This window comes from Carcharodon carcharias, chromosome 15, assembly GCF_017639515.1.
Source record: "Carcharodon carcharias isolate sCarCar2 chromosome 15, sCarCar2.pri, whole genome shotgun sequence".
Lineage (NCBI taxonomy): Eukaryota > Metazoa > Chordata > Chondrichthyes > Lamniformes > Lamnidae > Carcharodon > Carcharodon carcharias.
Window position 1 is genome coordinate 105,609,020 of NC_054481.1, and position 17,814 is coordinate 105,626,833.

At 45.3% G+C, this 17,814-nt stretch overlaps 1 protein-coding gene across 3 annotated transcripts in view; it reads left to right on the plus strand.

The window, feature by feature from the left end:
* The first annotated feature begins 15,296 nt into the window (after positions 1-15,296).
* clcnk (chloride channel K) overlaps positions 15,297-17,814 on the plus strand; it is a 62,665-nt gene continuing 60,147 nt past the window's right edge. For all 3 annotated transcript variants that reach the window (XM_041205724.1, XM_041205723.1, XM_041205726.1), the window contains exon 1: positions 15,297-15,431. Coding sequence is in view for 2 of the 3 variants with exons in the window: in XM_041205723.1 (XP_041061657.1) it covers positions 15,311-15,431 (121 nt within the window). In the remaining variant the exon portion in view is untranslated. The remainder of the gene's footprint in view (positions 15,432-17,814) is intronic.

Below are 17,814 nucleotides of genomic sequence, written 5' to 3' on the forward strand. Positions count from 1 at the left end.
TTTTTAGGAAAGTTTCCGACTCGTTTAAACTGTCCCCACAAAACACAGCGGGTTGAGAAACCTCTGCTGTGGGTGTTTCACAAATGGTGCAATACGCTGTCAAAAGCCTTTATCATTTGAAATAAGCCCATGTTTAAAGCAGTAGTCCACAGGAGCATGAATGTGATGTCCTTCAGGAGTTGGATTTGAAGTTGGATCTTAAAGGGCCCGATGTGAACTCTGTATGTGGATGGGTTTTGAATGTGTTAAAATTGGCCCTTAGGACTTTGCATTCTGGCCCTTGTGAAGCTGAATCTAAGTATCCATTCTGATCATACTGAGAAGTGTTTAAAGTGCCAGGGATACAGATAAAACTCACTACCAAGGAGGCACAGCTTCTTCTAAATGTCATCCAGAAAAAATGGATGGATATTGGGCAATATAGTTCCATTATACTAGCAGGAAACTGAACTCTTCCCACTGGACTGGGTTAGAAGGGGAAGATTAAATAAAAGAAATTAGAAGTGATGGTATACATTCGTGGAAGGACAGCCTGTCAGATGATAAGACAATTTGAATAGGCAGCTGTGAATAAACTATACCTTCCTAGTGATCTGACTGTTGTGTAAAGGGTTAATGTTAAATATGTAAATAGATAGTCTACATCATCAGTGATGTAAGATCACATGAGATAGTTCTATGTGAAACCTTGTGCTGTGCATAGTTAGTGGAATGTTCAATAAAAGGAAATGTTTACCAACAGCCTTGCCTCCAGCAGTCTCTATCAATCCTGACCAAGGACAACCTCATCTAAGACCCACAACAATGATGCCAGACTGACTGGGAGGCAGTGGCATAGTGATATTGGCGTAGTGATATTGTTACTGGACTAGTACTCCAGATACCCAGGCTAATGCTCTGGGGACCTGAGTTTGAATCCCACCACAGCAGATGGCGAAATTTGAATTCAGTAAGAATATCTGGAATTAAAAGCATAATGATGACCATTGCTGTAAAAACCCATCACTAATGTCCTTTAGGGAAGGAAATCTGCTGTCCTTACCTGGCCTGGCCTGGCCTAAATGTGACTCCAGACCCACAGCAGTGTGGTTGACTCTTAAAAATGCCCTCTGAAATGGTGTAGGCAATTAGGTATGGGCAATAAATGCTGGCCCATCCAGTCATGCCCACATCCCATAAACAAATAAAAAAAACTAGATGACATTTATGATATCCTGCACTGCTGTTGATGGAGGAATGTGAAGAAGAAACTTGTAGGAAAAGCAAGAAGAAAATGCTCGCAATGATACTTACAGCACTCAAAACATTTTCAACCTATTAAGATGTTTGATTACACTTTTAATAAACCAGATTGATCTTGAAATAGGTGCTAGTACACATGGTTAGCTCTCAGGGTGTGGTGATTTGATTAAGGAGCAGGGTCAGATTGGGTTTCACTTCTTCCTCAATAGAAGTAGGTAATCCAACAAGGTTTTACCGGCTACATATAACCAGGGTAAGAAGAGGCAGCGAAGATATGTGAAGGTAGTGACCGCAGTGGAAGCCAAAACTGAAGGGCCGAAGCGAAAGTTGTTATTTGCTGCTTTTGTTGTTCCACAAAAGTTGTTGAGCCAGCCTGTTAACAACCGCAAAGAATAGTGATCCAGATATAGGGAGTGAAATTTGACTTCAGCAGTCACGTAAAATGAGTGGTCTTGAATCAATTGAATTTCTTTTCCATTGTTTTCAATCAATCACGTGTTTAGTACATTTGCAATTTTTACTAGTATCCACGTCCATGTAAATGCACTAACTCTGACTTTCCACCAGTGATGATGCTGAACATTCAGAAAAGGTACGTCATAATAATACTGCCTGGAAATATTAAGATTCAAACCCATTGGTCAGAATTGCACTAAGTGCGATAGCAGGCGTGAAAAATGACGTTTTACCCGCTGGCCGTAATGGTGGATTTTGGTGCCGTATCATCCCCGTCCCACATCATAAATTACGCAGTCACGGGAAACATGCCATCTCGCTGGCGGGCGGCCTCCGATTTGCCCATCATGCCGTTACCTCACTGCTTCCTCACTCTGAGCACCATATTTAAACTGCAACTGTGCACACTTCTCAATGCTTGCGGCCCAGGGCTGCTCCAGTGAAGGCATGGCCCCAAAAGCCAAGAAGAATGCAGTCACCAGATTCAGTGACCCATTCCTGGGATGCCTTCTGGACGACATGGAGGAACGCCAGACTGTCCCCTACCCCCGCTCTGGCTGCAGGAGGCCCATCAGTCTCACCATTCTGGCTTGGGAGACTTGTGCCAACTCTGCGCACAAGAGGTTGGCCAACCAGTGCAGAAAAAGGATGAATAGTCTCATCAGTGCCACCAGGGTAAGTCAACCATTTCATCACTCTCAACTGACACACTCACAAGCCCATCACGCATTCACTGGCATCTCACTCATGCCAGATCAAGGGACATCACCACTCATTCTCTCACACATGCCCTTACATCTCCACCTGGCCTCACCTCCTCTGGAGATTGCCTCCTCATCCCATCCATGGCTCCATTCGGCACACACGCACGCCTGTCATTGTTCTCATTTGGCCTGGCATGCACCTTGCTCACACTCTCTCCATGTGCCTTTATGCAGGACAAGATTGTGCACAATCACCGGGAGAAGTCCCAGACCGGGGGTAGAGTCCTGGACATCGAGGTCCTCACTCCATTCGAGAGTCCCGCGTTGGAGCTGACTGGAGAAGATGTGGAATCCTGCACCAGATCATCCCTCTATTAACGCTTCTGAGTCCACTGTTCTAAGTGTAGCGCAGCTACCAAGCACTAATAATCTCCACTTTCTCTCCTAGACACATCTGCCACATTGCACTCAGGCAACCTTGACCCCAGGTCCAGTGCCAAGAGCACCTCAGATGAGGACCCTGAGGGCAGCGCCATTGAAGACCCATCACAGTGCTCACCCACACCCTCCACCAGTGCAGGGACACACACTTCAGTGGGGCCTGGATGTAGATGAGCCTTGGGATCACAATCTGGTAAGCGCAGCACCACCTGTTCCACAGCAGACTGAGGTAGGGACATCCAAGGTCATCAGCATTCGGAGGACTGCTGGAGGCAAGGAATCTGCTGAGTCTGAGTCAGATGATGAGCCTGTGGACTCAGTCCTCAATCAGTTGTTGGAGCTGTAAAGACGATCATGGGAACATCAGGAAGGGATGTCTGATGCACTCCTCAGATTGCAAGGGACGATGGAGGAGACCTACCGCCTTCAGTTGAGGTAATAGCGCTGGCATGCTAACGCACTGAGATCAACACTGGCAGGATGGTGGCCGCCATGGGGACCTGATCCTGCACTGCTGCGTGGGTTGAACTCCAGTGCTGATGCCATAGTTGGCCTTCAACAGTATTATTGCGAGAGGGGTGTGGGGGCAGCTCGATCTCACTCCAGCTTCCCCTTCTCCTCAAGGAGTCAGCCAGGGGCCATCAGGCACCCATAGGGAGGAGGACCAGCATCTCAACACCCAAGGGTCAACCACCCAGATGACTTCGGGAATGTCCGGCTGATCAAAATCCCCTCTTCCTGTGACCCCCACAGCTCCAGCTCCACAGTCCAAGGAAGGTGCCAGTGCCACACAACAGGACTCCAAAAGCAGGCCAGGGCCCTTCAGGTCTCGGCCCTCCAGAGTACACACGCCAAGGTCATCACAGACAGGGCGTGGCAGTCAGCAGGCTGTCTCCACCTCCACTGTGGATGTCGGGGAGTACCCTGACATTGCGGCAGGGTTAGGAAGCTATAGCTGCACAGCCTGGGGACGGGTGTTAATCACTTGTATATAATGTTCACTATTGTAAATAAGCTCCTAAGAATATCTCCCTGCCTATGACTCCTTGTTATAATGAGCAGTGTTCTTGTCACTCAGATGTGAAACCTTGGTTCCTGCACAAGATAAAGGCAGGTGTCTCAGTCCAGGGTCTCTTCCCTGTGCAGTGTGTAACCTTCAGAGCAAAGTGATGGTCCAGCTTCACACTCACTGGACACATCAGAGATGTCTGCACCTCGATGGTGCTGGTCATTGCTGTCAGAGTGTCATGGGCAGGCATCACAGAGTTCCATCATTCTCTCTGTGTGCTCTCAGCACCTTTGAGGCGGGGCTGGCCCCCCATCTCTTCAGCATCCATGTCTGGTGACAGTGTGGCCCTGAAGAGCTCAGATGCTGAAAGCTGCCATAGGATCGGGTGCACTTGAGGTTTCATAGCTGCATCTCCATGATATAACTCTGATTGCAAGGTGCAACCGAGCTGCCCTTAGCCACACAGGAGTCAGATATTCTCAGAGGCTATGTGGAGATCCAGGGAGTGTCCTCACTACATGTTCTCATCATCCTCCTGCAATCTAGTGACTATTAGGGCCTCTGCTACGTCTCCATGACATGAGCCTGAGCACTGAGGGTATGTGCGCTGCCATCAGCCACACAGGGGTCAAACGTTCACAGGATGTCAGGGCAGTCATCAATGCATCCTGTCATCACCCTTCACGAACATTATGGTTATGAAGGCCTTGTGAGTGTGCCTACCTAATCTGGCTAGTGTGATGGCCTCACCATCAGCATCCTCGCCTTCAAGGACTTCATCTCCCTCATTCCCTTTGACGACATCCTCATCAGAGGCGAAGTGTAGCTCTTCCATCTGCTTCTCAGCCAGGTCCTCCCCCCATTGCCGCACCAGCTTGTGTAGTGTGCAGCATGCTACGATGATGCGCGACACCCTCTGGGGGCTGTATTGCAGTGCTCCACTGGGCTGGTCAAGGCACCAGTACCTCATTTTCAACATGTCAATCGTTTGCTCCACCAAAGTCCGGGTTGCAGCATGAGCCTCATTATACCTTCGCTCTGCAGCAGTCTGATGCCGCCGCACAGGCATCATCAGCCACATCCTCTGTGGTTAGCCGTTGTCCCTGAGGAGCCATCCCTGCAGCCTTGGTGGATGCTGTAAGATGGCAGGGATCCGAGACCTGCTAAGGATGTAGGAGTCGTGGACGCTCCCTGGGAATCGTGTGCAGACCTGCAGGATGTGTTTGTGGTGGTCGTAGACCAGCTGAACAGTCAGCGAGTGGAAGCCCTTGTGGTTGATGTAGTCGACTTCTTGTTGCCATGGTGATCTAAGCGCCATGTGAGTGCAGACAATGGCACCCTGCACCTGTGGAAAACCAGAGATTGTCGCAAATCCCAGTGCTCTTGCGTCCTGGCTTTCCTGATTTCGGTCAAAATGCACAAAGTTCTGTGCCTTCCCGAAGATGGTGCCCGTGACCTCCTGGATGCACTTGTGGTTGGAGGCTTGTGGGATCCCACACAGGTCACTTGTGGAGCCCTGGAAGGAGTCACTGGCATAAAAATTGAGCACCGAGTTCACTTTCATAGTTACTAGCAGTAAATGCACTCCATGTCCCTGTGGCACCAAATCCTGCAGCTGGTGGCATATGTGACCGACCAGTTCCCTTGACATGCGCAGTCTTCGGCGACAATGGTTTCTCAGTCATCTACAGGAATAACAGGCGCCGTCTATAGACTCTGGGTCTAGCAAGGTGCCTGTGATTGATGGCTCTCTATGGATCTTCAGCTGCATGCACAGCAGGCCCTGCCACCCCTTCATCTTGAGGGAGGTGCTCCTCCTTTTGCCAAGCCAGGCGCCTCCTCTGCACTCTTCATCTTCCCTGCTCCCTATAAGCCATGCGGTATACCGTTAAATCACCAGTCTCCAAGATCCTGATATTCCCCTCCTGCAGGATCAAAGAGAGAGACTCTTGTGTTAACATGGGTGTACTAAGAATCTCTCTTGGTTAAGTCTGAAGGACCCTTCACACGTGCCGGAGAGTGCTGGCCACCACTTGGATGGCCAGTGTGTAGTGAGATCATTGACTATCCGAAACCCCACTCACCTCCACCCCAGTCCACTTGACCGATTGGCGGTAGTTTCGGCCACTGGACTGCATGCTGTGCTCTCAGCTCAGGCACAGGCATTCTCCTAACCCACACTGCAGGGCTGTGCTGTTAGCTTGAACATTGGAGGATACTGATCCAAACCTTAATGAAGACATTGTGAGGGGCTGTTAGTGCCTCAACCATTGACTGCTCCATGTCCATCTTTCGGAAGGGGCTTCTACAACGTGCCCAGTTGTCCAATTGTTTTGCAGCCCTTAAAGCACACGTTAATTTGCAGTCTGTGCCCGATGGATGAAAAGTTCTGGAGCATTTGGTGGCACATTCATGCTTTTGCGTTGCTTGAGTGGGCAGAAATGTTTCCAAGCCCCAACTCCAAGTGTGTCAATGGTGCTGCTGCTGAATGGTCTCAGCTTGCAAAGGAATGCTCACTTTTGACAAGTTTTCCAAGTGCGTGGGCTTCCCTCACCCTCCCCACCCTCCCCCACCCCAGCTTGTGCTTGTGTACTTCCATCTGTCTGTGCTGCCCTGCCTCCACCCTCCCCCAATCGCTGTGGCCCCACCTGCACTGGAGCCCTTGCCCCGGCACCTCACTGAAAGCCAGCTGGGAAGAAGCGACTTGCCTGTGCCCTCCTAGCATGGACATGTGGCATCTCTTCCTCGAAATCCCACAGACAGTCCTCTTGAGCGCTCTCTTGAGAGCTGCACAAGGTTGTGTGCACCCACCTCCAAGTTTCCCTTGAAATTCAGCGAGCCAGGTGTGCGCTTTTTAAAGGCAGTTGCGAATCATGCTTTTCTGAAGTCACACCAACATGGGAGGCAAATTTGACATGGGGTGATAGTTTTGGCGAGTGGACTCAATGATGAGATGTAAAAGCATTAAAATGAAATTCCTGATTTTGGAGGTGGGAAACGGGACCCGCCATTGATGGGCAGAGCAGACGATCACAAACTGGTAAAACCGATCTTTGGCCTTCTTGCCTTATTGCCCCCTCTTGTCTCCAAACACAACTGACGCCAATGGGAGCGGGAAATTCCAGCCACTGCCTTTCTCATCCTTTGCATTTTAAACCACTTAAACAGAAACAAGAAATACTGAAATTTAAGGTAAAACCACAAAATAAGTTTTAAAAGACTGCAAAAGCTACCTTATTATTGAACTGCAAGATAGGCCCTTAGTGCAACTCTTGATTGGGGCCCAATGGTTAGTGAGCTCAGACGTTAGGTAAGTGGGACTCGCTGCTGTAAGAAATCGCTGTAAAAATCACCTCATAAAATCTTTAAAAAATTATTGAATATTATAGACATAACTTTCTGTCTCTCTCTCTCTCTCTTATGCTGAAATCTTCCATGGTGGTTAGCTGGTCGACAAACACAGAACAGCATCCATGCCTGTATCTTTGCCAAGGACATGTCTCTTGCACAGTCTCTGAAACAAGACATTCCTAAAACTGATAAGGTTGGATCTCATGACCCATATGTAAACCAGCTGTCTGCGTAAAGATTAAACAGGATGTCCTAGCAAGCCATGAGATGATTTCATGGGTTTCAGACTGAAATAGTAGGGTTTACCTTGACTATCTGTCTCTCGGTGATTGGGTCAATGGGATCAAACAAGTGATTGACATGGAGCACCCAACGGGTGCTTGGGAGGGAAGATTCCAGCCTCCTTCAATTGGAGGAAGACTGGCGAGAGCTTCCTCACAGTTTGGTTAACTCAAGATGGCAGCAGATTACCACCAACCAGAAATCAGCACTCACTCTGCGTCATCTGTTCTTTTGTCCTCTGGGACTGGTAAACCGTTCTCACTTGTCATGGGTCATATGTTTTTCCTGTCTATTTAGCTTATGCATTATATATAAACTGTTGCCTCTTAATAAACTGCTTTAAAATCACTGATGAGCTTGACCCCCTTTTTTGGGTAATCTGTGACTTCTGTAACAAATCTTACAGTGCGAGTCAAGATGTGGGCAGCAGAATTTTGGATGACCTCAAGCTTACGGAGGGTGAAATGTGGGGACCAGCCAGGAGCGTATTTGAGTTGTCAAGCCTAGAGGTTAATAAAGGCATTGTTATTCTCGGTGTAACAGATGGGCTAAAATCTCTGCACCTTCCTTGATTTGTCTGCACATTGAGCTCCTATAATACTTCTAGCAGGTTTGTATTCAATAAAAAGTTATATTGTGGATTAGAAATAGTTAATCAAAATTGCAAGATTACACAGGAGTTCCTTGGGCAGCCTTTGATGCCCATTAGTGGTTTAACGTCTTACTTGGTCTCTTAGATCCAGTGGTGCTCCTCATTCCTGTAAACAAACTGGGCATCTCATGCCCACTATAGAATAGTGTAACCCAGGGATGTAACAGTCCTAACCACCACCCCACCCCTGTTTTCCTAACTGAGTGCGCATGTCATTTGCACATCCTATTACACGTGCCTCTCCAAACCTTTCACCTACCGCACACTAAGGAACACTTGGCAAAACAATGCTGGTCATGAAGAACTTACACTACATTTTTGCAGATGAAGTGAAGTACAGTGTAGGATGGAACTCGCTTAATTCACTCAGTACAACTTATCTTTCTCTAATAATACAAAATATTAAACCTTCCATAAACAGTGCTGCTTCCCTGTATCTGTGGGCTGTCTTACTTGATTTAAACAAAATCCAGCGTTCAAACCCTCAGAGCCCGGCAAAAGAGTGCTCTCAAAGCTTTCCATTTAAAAACTTGTCAGTGGTTCTGTCTCAGTTTTTTATCTTCTTCACAGTAGGAGGGAAGAGCGTAGTCTGCTAAAGCCCTGGCAAATGCCCTGGACCTGGGACTTATCAGAACAGTGGGTGTGAGGTGATGGGTGGCGGCCATGGCAAACTCACAAGTACCTAGTAGTTTTCAGCTGTTGGGGAAACAACTGTCGATTTGTTTTGCGAGGGCAACACACGGGGCGGAACTTTCCCAGCCCGCTCGGGGCAGGTATCGCGGTGGGCAACAGCAGCAGAGAATCCAGCGGCAGGCGAAAAGTCGGAAATCCGCCTGCGTCAAAACAGTTCGCGATTCTCCCGATGGCAGGTTTATGGCGCATCGGTTACCCCGCCGACTAGCGGCACGAACACCATTTTGGCCAGCGGGCCGGGCGCCGCTGAACCTGCTCGCCACCACACTTAGTCTCATAAATGGAAAATTCCGCCCCTAATGTAGATTATGGGCCCCGTCCCTATGTGCCACTCACCACCCCCCAACCCTCCCACCCCTGCTTGACCTGGTCCACATCGTGGTGTCATGTGGACAGACCTGCAAACAAAATGCTGCATTTGGTGTAAATCTGAAAATTCTCTCAGGAGGTGTGATCAGGCCAGCAGTGCAAATGCAGTGCACGTTCCTGTTCAATTTGCATTTTAAATAGTTTAATTATTAATTGTCCTTCTTTCAATCCAGGCATTAAGTTACACTTCATTGAAGCTCTGAACGCCTCTGATTTTCTTGGTTTAGCAGCTCTTTCTTTTGTAACTCTTTCGAGTACAAACCCGTTTCCATCTGTTTCAGATGAAGTTACATTGTTTCATAATTTGCCATTGTGGGATTTGAACTCTTGATCTTGGGGTTACAAACCCCATAACCACTTGGCTATTTAGGCCAAGCTTCTGAATGCCTCTGAGCACAGTCTCCCTCGTATTCTGTAAACAACCTTGACCCCTGAGGATAGAATACTAGTAGGACTGACAACCTTTTTAATACACGGGCTCACAATTATCATCGCCCCCTTGAACCCCTCCATCAAAAATTTGTTACCTCTCTCCGTGTTAGAAAAGCCTCCTCAAAACATACACCACCTGGCGTGCTTTTGTCGGTCAATACTCCTTCTCCATTGTCCTTCCTGCTTTTCGTCCCACTGCCTTGTAAAACTGGGGCAGCTTTCTGTATGCGATGAATGCTACAGAAACGTATTATGTTTTCTGAAACAAATCTGAGGGTGATTGTTTTAGAACACTTTGGAAGAGAAGCCCTGGGATGTGGGAAAGAGCTGCGCCGAGTGAGCAGCTTTTTTTTTAAATGAGTTTCTTGTTGAATCGATAGATGGGTCTCAGTTATGGCTGGCGAGCTGATGGGCAAAGAGCTCAATCGTGGACATGCGTACAGGGACTGTACTTGTTGCATCAGAAAGGGAAGTAGTGGCTTAGTGGTATTGTCACTGGACTAGTATTCCAGATAAACCCAGGGTAATTCTCTGGGGACCTAGGTTTGAACCCCACACATGGCAGATGGTGAAATTTGAATTCAATAAAAAAAACAAATTAAAAGTTTGATGATGAACATGAAACCATTGTCATAAAAACTCATCTGGTTCACTAATGTCCTTTAGGGAAGGAAATCTGTTGCCCTTACCTGGTCTGGCCTACTTGTGACAGGCAATGTGGTTGACTTTTAAATGTCCTCTGACCACGGTAGTTAGGCAATGGGCAATAAATGTTTGCCTAGCCAGCAATGCCCCATGAACGAATAAAAAAAAGAAGCCAGATAAGGTAGACAAATGAAAACAGAAATACCTGGAAAAACTCAGCAGGTCTGGCAGCATCGGCGGAGAAGAGCAAAGTTGATGTTTCGAGTCCTCATAACCCTTCAACAGAACTAAGTAGAAATAGGAAAGGGGTGAAATAGAAGCTGGTTTAAGGGGGGGAGGGGTTATTGGGACAAGCAAGCAGTGATAGGAGGAACAATGCAAAAGAGAGATTTGAAAATCCTGACAGAGAGAAGAACAAAACTTCTTCAAGGTAGGCATTTCTTGAAGAGAAGTGGCAGTCAATTAAACACAGAGATAAAAACAAAAGGTAGACAGATGAGTTGCCTGGCAGTAGCAGCCAGATCTTGCAACCTCGCAGAATTAAATTCAGTCAAACCAGCCTGGCAGATGTGGTGTCAGTGGCTGTGTTTCCCCAGGGTTTAATATTGCAAGATTTCAAGATGGTGTTTAGTATATCTTTATGGCTTTTAATTTGCCCACCTTTATGATGATACTTGGGCTACAGCTTGCCACAGAGGACAGCTTTGGGAATCCTACAATCAGGCATACAAACAACATGGCCAGACCAGCATAACTCTTTGATCATGGCTTCAATTCCAGTTATAGTGGAGCTTTTGAGAATATCTATATCGTGTATCTTGTCCTGCCATTTGATGCCAAAGACATGTTGTGGACACTGCGAGTGGAAGTAGTTAAGTGAGTGGCAGTGCCACAGGAGTGGAGTAGAAGGACATGGTGTGGATAAGTTGTATACTGTGGAAAGGAAAGAACCTGGGTGGAATGACATTGGATTTAGGGCGATAAGTTTTGAATTCACTGGGAAATGTTTCAAAACTGTGCATTCTGGAGGCTTGGTACAGAAGGACATTAGTACAGGTTTAAGTAATTGGCAGCTGGTGTTGTCAGTTCCTTAAATGAAACAGCAGCTGGTGTTGTCACAATAAACTTTTAAGTTATCCATTACACAATGCTCAGTGAGGTTAACCATAACATGATCATCCTTGAATCTACCTACCTCATCCAATTTTTAAGCAATTGCCCATTTTTTTGTTAATGCTTTCAGACAAGGCTAACTGGGCCTGACCAAAATTTTTGGTATCTGATCTGATGAATAGATAGTAGATCCAGGAAATATTGGTGTCCATTGGAGGTTAGCTGTTCAGGAAATCAAGTGAGATGGCATATCCTGAGTTAAAGGATATTGGGTTAAATATTCCTGAAACTCAGTTAGTGAAAGAAGAAATCTTGGAATAGATTTATTCACAGAGCGAAACATAGCAGGTATATATCTCCAGACTCCACTCTATTCTATTCCTGTGTCAGTAAGTGTCTCTTTACATGCGCTCAAGTAACCATCCAATCAATGCCTTCCACCTGTATGTACTTAACCTCAGTTGATACAATTAACAAGAGGGATTGCAGCACACTAAATACATATGGTGGAGTAAAATGTCACAGCAAGAGAATGACAGTTGTTTCTAGTCATCCTTTGTCTCACGACATGATCAGTTGGTTCATGTTAGAATGCCTCATAATCAGGACTGAAGGTTAGACATTGCTGAGGTCAGCCTCAGTGCTTAACCCAGTAACCAGTATACCTCATGGAAAATCAATCTTGTGCTGTCAGGGTGCTTACGTCTGGATGATGAGATGTGTGGAAAATTCTGCAACTTCATTCCAGAGCAGAGCCTTTTTCCCTTTCAATATAATGTCAATATAGCAATCTGACAAAGCAGAAAGAAAATGACTTGAATCTTCAAATGTTGTTTGTCTATTGTAAGTGGTGGACCAAATATCGATGTTGTTGTGTCCTTTTACTTATATTGAAACTTGTAAAGGATATCCTGTATACGTTAAGGTTCCTTCTGCCATGACTCAATTTTTGGTGAACATTTTTAATCAGCATCTTAAATATGAAAGGTTTCACACCTCTCCTGTCATTTCCTGTGTTTTTATAAACATTTGTACTTCAATTCGAAAATGGAATTTGGCTGGGATTCTGCACTGCTTAATTTATGATGCTGGAGTGGAACATTGACAAAGTGTCCTCTCTTTCTTTCACAGGTTCTTGCAGATCTTGTAATGAAAGCTTGTCCACGATTGTTCTTCTGTAGTTATTTTATGAAAGTTATGTTACATTTTGATGAAGGTACACGTGCTATTGTTTCACTCTAATGATACTTCCCTTTCAGGGCTCCTCTGGCCTACGCAACACCAAAGTCTGAGAGGGCAGGAGAAACCGCTGATCTTCGATATTCCCATTGGCTGTGATCCCCAAGTAGTGGGAATCGTGAGTGCCGCTCTTGCCAAACATTGGGCGGAATTTTACGGTGCTGGGTTTCAGCGGTCCAGCTGAAGTCAATGGATTCTTGAAATGGCTCACTGCATTTTACAGCCCCACCTCCACTGCAATGGGGCCATAACATTCTGCCCATTGATGCTGGGCCCTTTAACTTCTTTTCCGCTTCTTGGAATCCTGGATGACTGTTTTAAAAAGGTGAGAAGATGAAACAGCACAAGTGAAGGGTGGGGGGAGGGGCCTTGATGGAAAATGAGGCCAGTAAAGTGGGAATGTAAAACGTGGGGACACAGTATCTGGACAAGGGGCCAACCATTTAGGACTGAGATGAGGAGAAATTATTTCACTCAAAGGGGTGTGAATCTTTGGAATTCTCTACCCTAGAGGGCTGTGGATGCTCCATTGTTGAATACATTTAAGGCTGGGATAGGCAGATTTTTGGTCTCTCAGGGAACCAAGGGCAATGGGGGGAGGGCAGGAAAGTGAAGTTGATCAGCCATGGTCGTATTGAATAACGGGGCAGTATGTTCTACTCCTGCTCCAATTTCTTGTTCTCATAACACAATAATGTCATTTTAGCAGCACTTGCAGGCAACCATCCAGAAATGGGCAGGTTCTTGATGTAGTCACTGCAAATGATGATGTAAACTGGGGGCACAAAACTGAGTGGAGATCTGGCATTACAGAGGCCTTACCTAATTTTTTGACTGAGGTGACCAGATTGCTGTTTGTTAATTGGGCAAATCTAATCAGAAAATTCCCCCTGTTCTGTCCGGGCCACCATACCAGTCTTCAGTTATGCACAAGTTAGACCACTTTTCTGCTTCTGTGCCCTATCATGAAGATATCAGTTACTGAGGCTATTCAGGCTTCAATTAATCTTCATCATCTAAGAAGACCCCACAATCACACCACCCCAACCAATTTCCTCCTCTATTCAGTTTTGGATGACATCCCTAACCTTACTTAAAGATTTCATAAATGTGTCTTGGCTTAATATTCTCTTGAGTTGAGAAAGTTGAGGTGTAGGTATTTAAAATGTTTAAAGAGTTCAATAGAGTAAATATAGAGAACTGCTATTTCCTCTGGTGGGGGAATCAAGGAAAAGAGCGCCATTATGTGTTATTGCCCTCTTGTGGTGGGTGCCCATTCCCTTGTGGGTGCGGCCATCTTGTATTGCATGGTCATCGATCTAGATGTTGTGGTTGCCTTAAAACTCCAGGTTTGCATTTAATCACTGTTAATATTGTGACTCATTTTATGTGTCAAATTAAAATTAAACCGTAGCCTACTGGCTGAGAGCATAATCTTAAAATTAGAGCCAGGTCATCAGGTTTGAAATTAGCAAGTACTTGATCACACAAATGGTAGTGGGAATTTCAAACTTGGTTCCCCAACAGGCTGTAGATGCTGGGTCAATGGAAAACTATAAGATGCAGATCAATAGATTTTTGTTATAGGGTATCTAGGCATATGGAACAAAGACAGACAAATGGAGTTGAGGACCAAGGGCAGCATTTTCCCTCCATCGGGGGTGGGGGGGGGTGGTGGCTGTGTGGGAGCAGGCGCAAGTGGGTGGGTTCCGGATCGGCGCCCCCAGTTGGGGGTGCACCACCATTTTACGTGGGCGGGCAAAAGAGCGCACAGATCTCCCTGAGGCAAAGCGCTGCCTCAGGGAGATCAGTGTTACTTTTAAAAACCTAATTAAAGGTGGAAAAAAAATTAAGGACATGTCCCCTCATGTGAAACTGTCACATGAGATGGAATATGTACGGTACTTTTATTTAAAAATTTTTGTGAAATTTTAAATCTTACATCCCACCCGTGGATGAGGTTTCATGCATTATCCGAAAGCTGCCTGGCCTCTTCACCTGCCCGCCAACCTTAAGGTTGGACGGGCAGGGCCATGAAGTTCATTAATTAGTTTTTTAATGGCCATAATAGGCCGTTGACAGTTCGGCGGCCTGCTGAGCTGAAAATCTAAAGACACGGGATGACGTCAGGACACACGGCCCTGCTCGCCGACCGGAAAATGCTGCCCCAGATCCCTTATCGTCTAATTGAATGGCAGAACAGGCTCAAAGGGCTGAATGGCCTCCTTTTGTTCTTACGTTTCTACATTAAGTTTTCAGAAAGGAACGCTCCAGATAGCAAACTGGGGAAGCACATTTCAACAATGGCCCCTAACTGGCCCAAAATGCAGTGGGAATTAAGATTTAATAAATTACAGCATTCTAATGGTAAATAAACTTGTCCTTGATGGTGATGGACATTTGTGTGGTCTGGGTGCTGAGTTTCAAATACTTCCTTCAACTTTTTTCCTTTTGAAAAAGCTTTTGACTCTTAAAAAAGAGATTTCCAAGGGCAGGCAGGTTGTGACTGTAAATGTTATGTGTGCTATGTGGGGGGTGGGTGGTATGCAGGTGCTTTGATCCTGTTTAAACCAGATTTGCAGCAAACTACTACGTGGTTCAGGTGTACCAGGCAAGGGACAGTTTGCAAGGGGCAGTGAGTGTGTGTGTGTGGTGAATGGCACAGGAATCTAGTAATGCCTCATGTCAGCAATGAGCGAGGCATGGAGACAAGAGAATGCTCCCACCCTGGGAGCAGAGGAAAGTATTCCTCTGCAGCAAAACGTTCGGAGACCTTGGCCCAAAACCAGGAAGAATGTGACAGGTAAGACTGAACAATCTTCCAGCTTTAGAATTCTGTCTGGCTGTGTCATCACTTAGCATTCTTACATCTTAATTGACGCATATGGCATAGTCGAACTTGATATATGTTCAGACCAAAGAGAATCGTCCTTATTTAGTGTATTTATTGTAATTTGTTACATACGGCAGGTCTTTAAGACATGACAAATCGGCTTGTTTACCAAGCACAGGGCACCACCAGTTGTCATTGCCAGCAGAAAGTTCTAGTCTACTGTAAGAAGCAATTCCCCACTCCATAACGACATCTTATTACATTTGTAATTCCTAAACTGGTGCTAAGTTTGTCCTGTTGCCATTCTGATATACACAGAGGTACTGATGTCATGAATTTTATTGCGTAAAAGCTTGAACAGTGATTGCTTCAGTTTCTTTGATTATTTTTACTGGCCAGCCAGGATAAAAACTTAGATTCCCAGTGATTTGGCATCCTTTGTGGTGTACAGCACTGCACTGCTTTTTTTAATGCTGGATAGCTATCAAAAGCAGATAAATTGTTTGGCTTGGTTTGAGCCCTATTGTTCTTAATGTAATAAAACAACCAAAGGAGACTTAAATTCATTGTATCATGTTGCATAAAGACAAATAATCTTCATTATTACTGTCTTTTGTTCAATTCGAGTACAGTGAGCTCATTTTCACAATACTACGATGTTACAAGTATAACTAGAGTCATTTAAATTGAGTAACAATTTCACTGGGAAATAACACAAACCTCTGTGTTGGCATTCTCTGAGAATGAACGTGGCCAACATTTCAGCATCTACAAACGTGTTTAATTGATCATCCTGATAGTGTGCAGCTAGCTCCATGCAATCTGTTAAGTGGTTATTAAGTGCCGACTTTCATCAGATCATACAGGACTGGGCCAGCTCAGCAGGTGCAAAGCATTATCTGGCTTTTCCTATCACAAGCAGTGGGAATTTGATATTTGGTATTATTTCAAAGAATTTGGATTTTGGCAGCGGTTAAGGACCACATAGATTAATTGTGTGAAAAACAATGTTGTAAATTAAATTCCACATTCCACTTTTACCAGTCCAGTAGTATCCAGAGAACCTCCTACAACAGCTTGAATTGCTGCCCCACACCATTACCTCCAGTCCCTCAAGCATCAATTATTGGCACCTTCTTATTTGCTACCTACATGCTGTACCCTTGCAACATCATTCGAAGATAGGATGTTAAGTTCCATGTGTATGTTGACAGTATCCAACTCTACTCCTTTCAGGTTGAATCAGACAGTCTTATTTGACCCTGAGCCGAGATTCCGACCCCATATCTTCACCTTCACAAAGACTGCCTACTTCCACCACCGTAACATTGCTCACCTCCACCGCTGTCTTCGCTTACCAGCTACTGAAACCATTCATCCATGCTTCTCAGGCAGCTATTTCAATGCTTTCCTGGCTGATTTATTAGCTTCCATCCTCCATAAACTTAGCATTATCCAAACTCTGCTGCCCATGCCCTAACCCATACCAAACTGCGGTTTGCTGACCTACATAGACCACCAGTATGCCCAAGCCTTGATATCAAAATTCTCATCTTCCTTTTCAAATTCCTCCATGGCCTCTTCCCCTCTCTAACTTTATGATCTTCTCCAGCCCTACAGTCTTCTGTTCCTCCAATTCTGGCTTCTTATGTCTTTTCATTCCCTTCATTCCACTATTGGCAGATATGCTGTACGCTATCTAGGTCCTAAACGCTGGAATTCCTTTCTTAAACCTCTCCACCACTCTCTCCTTTGTTAATACGTTCCTTAAAACCCTCATCTTTGATCAAGCTTTTAGTTATCCATTCCAATATCTCCTTTGTGTGAAACGTTGCCTGCTAATGCTTCTGTGGAACATTATATGATGCTAATGGTGCTATATTAATGCATATTGTCATTGTTATGTAAATCCAGCCAATTGAAATACGTATGAGCCAGATTTGACTATAATTAGTGCAGAACTATGTGAAGAGGCATTCTGCATAATAACCTGCTTCAGGGTGTTCCCACAGTTTTAAGGTATATAACATATGAACAAATGGAACAAGGCATTAAATGTACAGATATCTCCCATTGTTGTGGATGGAATAAGTAATTAACTTGGCTGAGAAGGCCATTCCTTCTACCAGATTCTGTGTAATTTGCACTATTGTGCAATCTACCCAAATACATAATTGCCAAAGGGAGGTGAATGATCAGAATAAAACTTCCAAGCAAATAAAATGAAATTCCCCCTGACCTCAAACTTAATTGAACAAAATCTCTAGGATAGGGATCTAACATTAGAACCTACGTTACTGAGCCATGACCAGTTACATTCCTCAGATAACATTTCTATGATGCAGTGGCATGA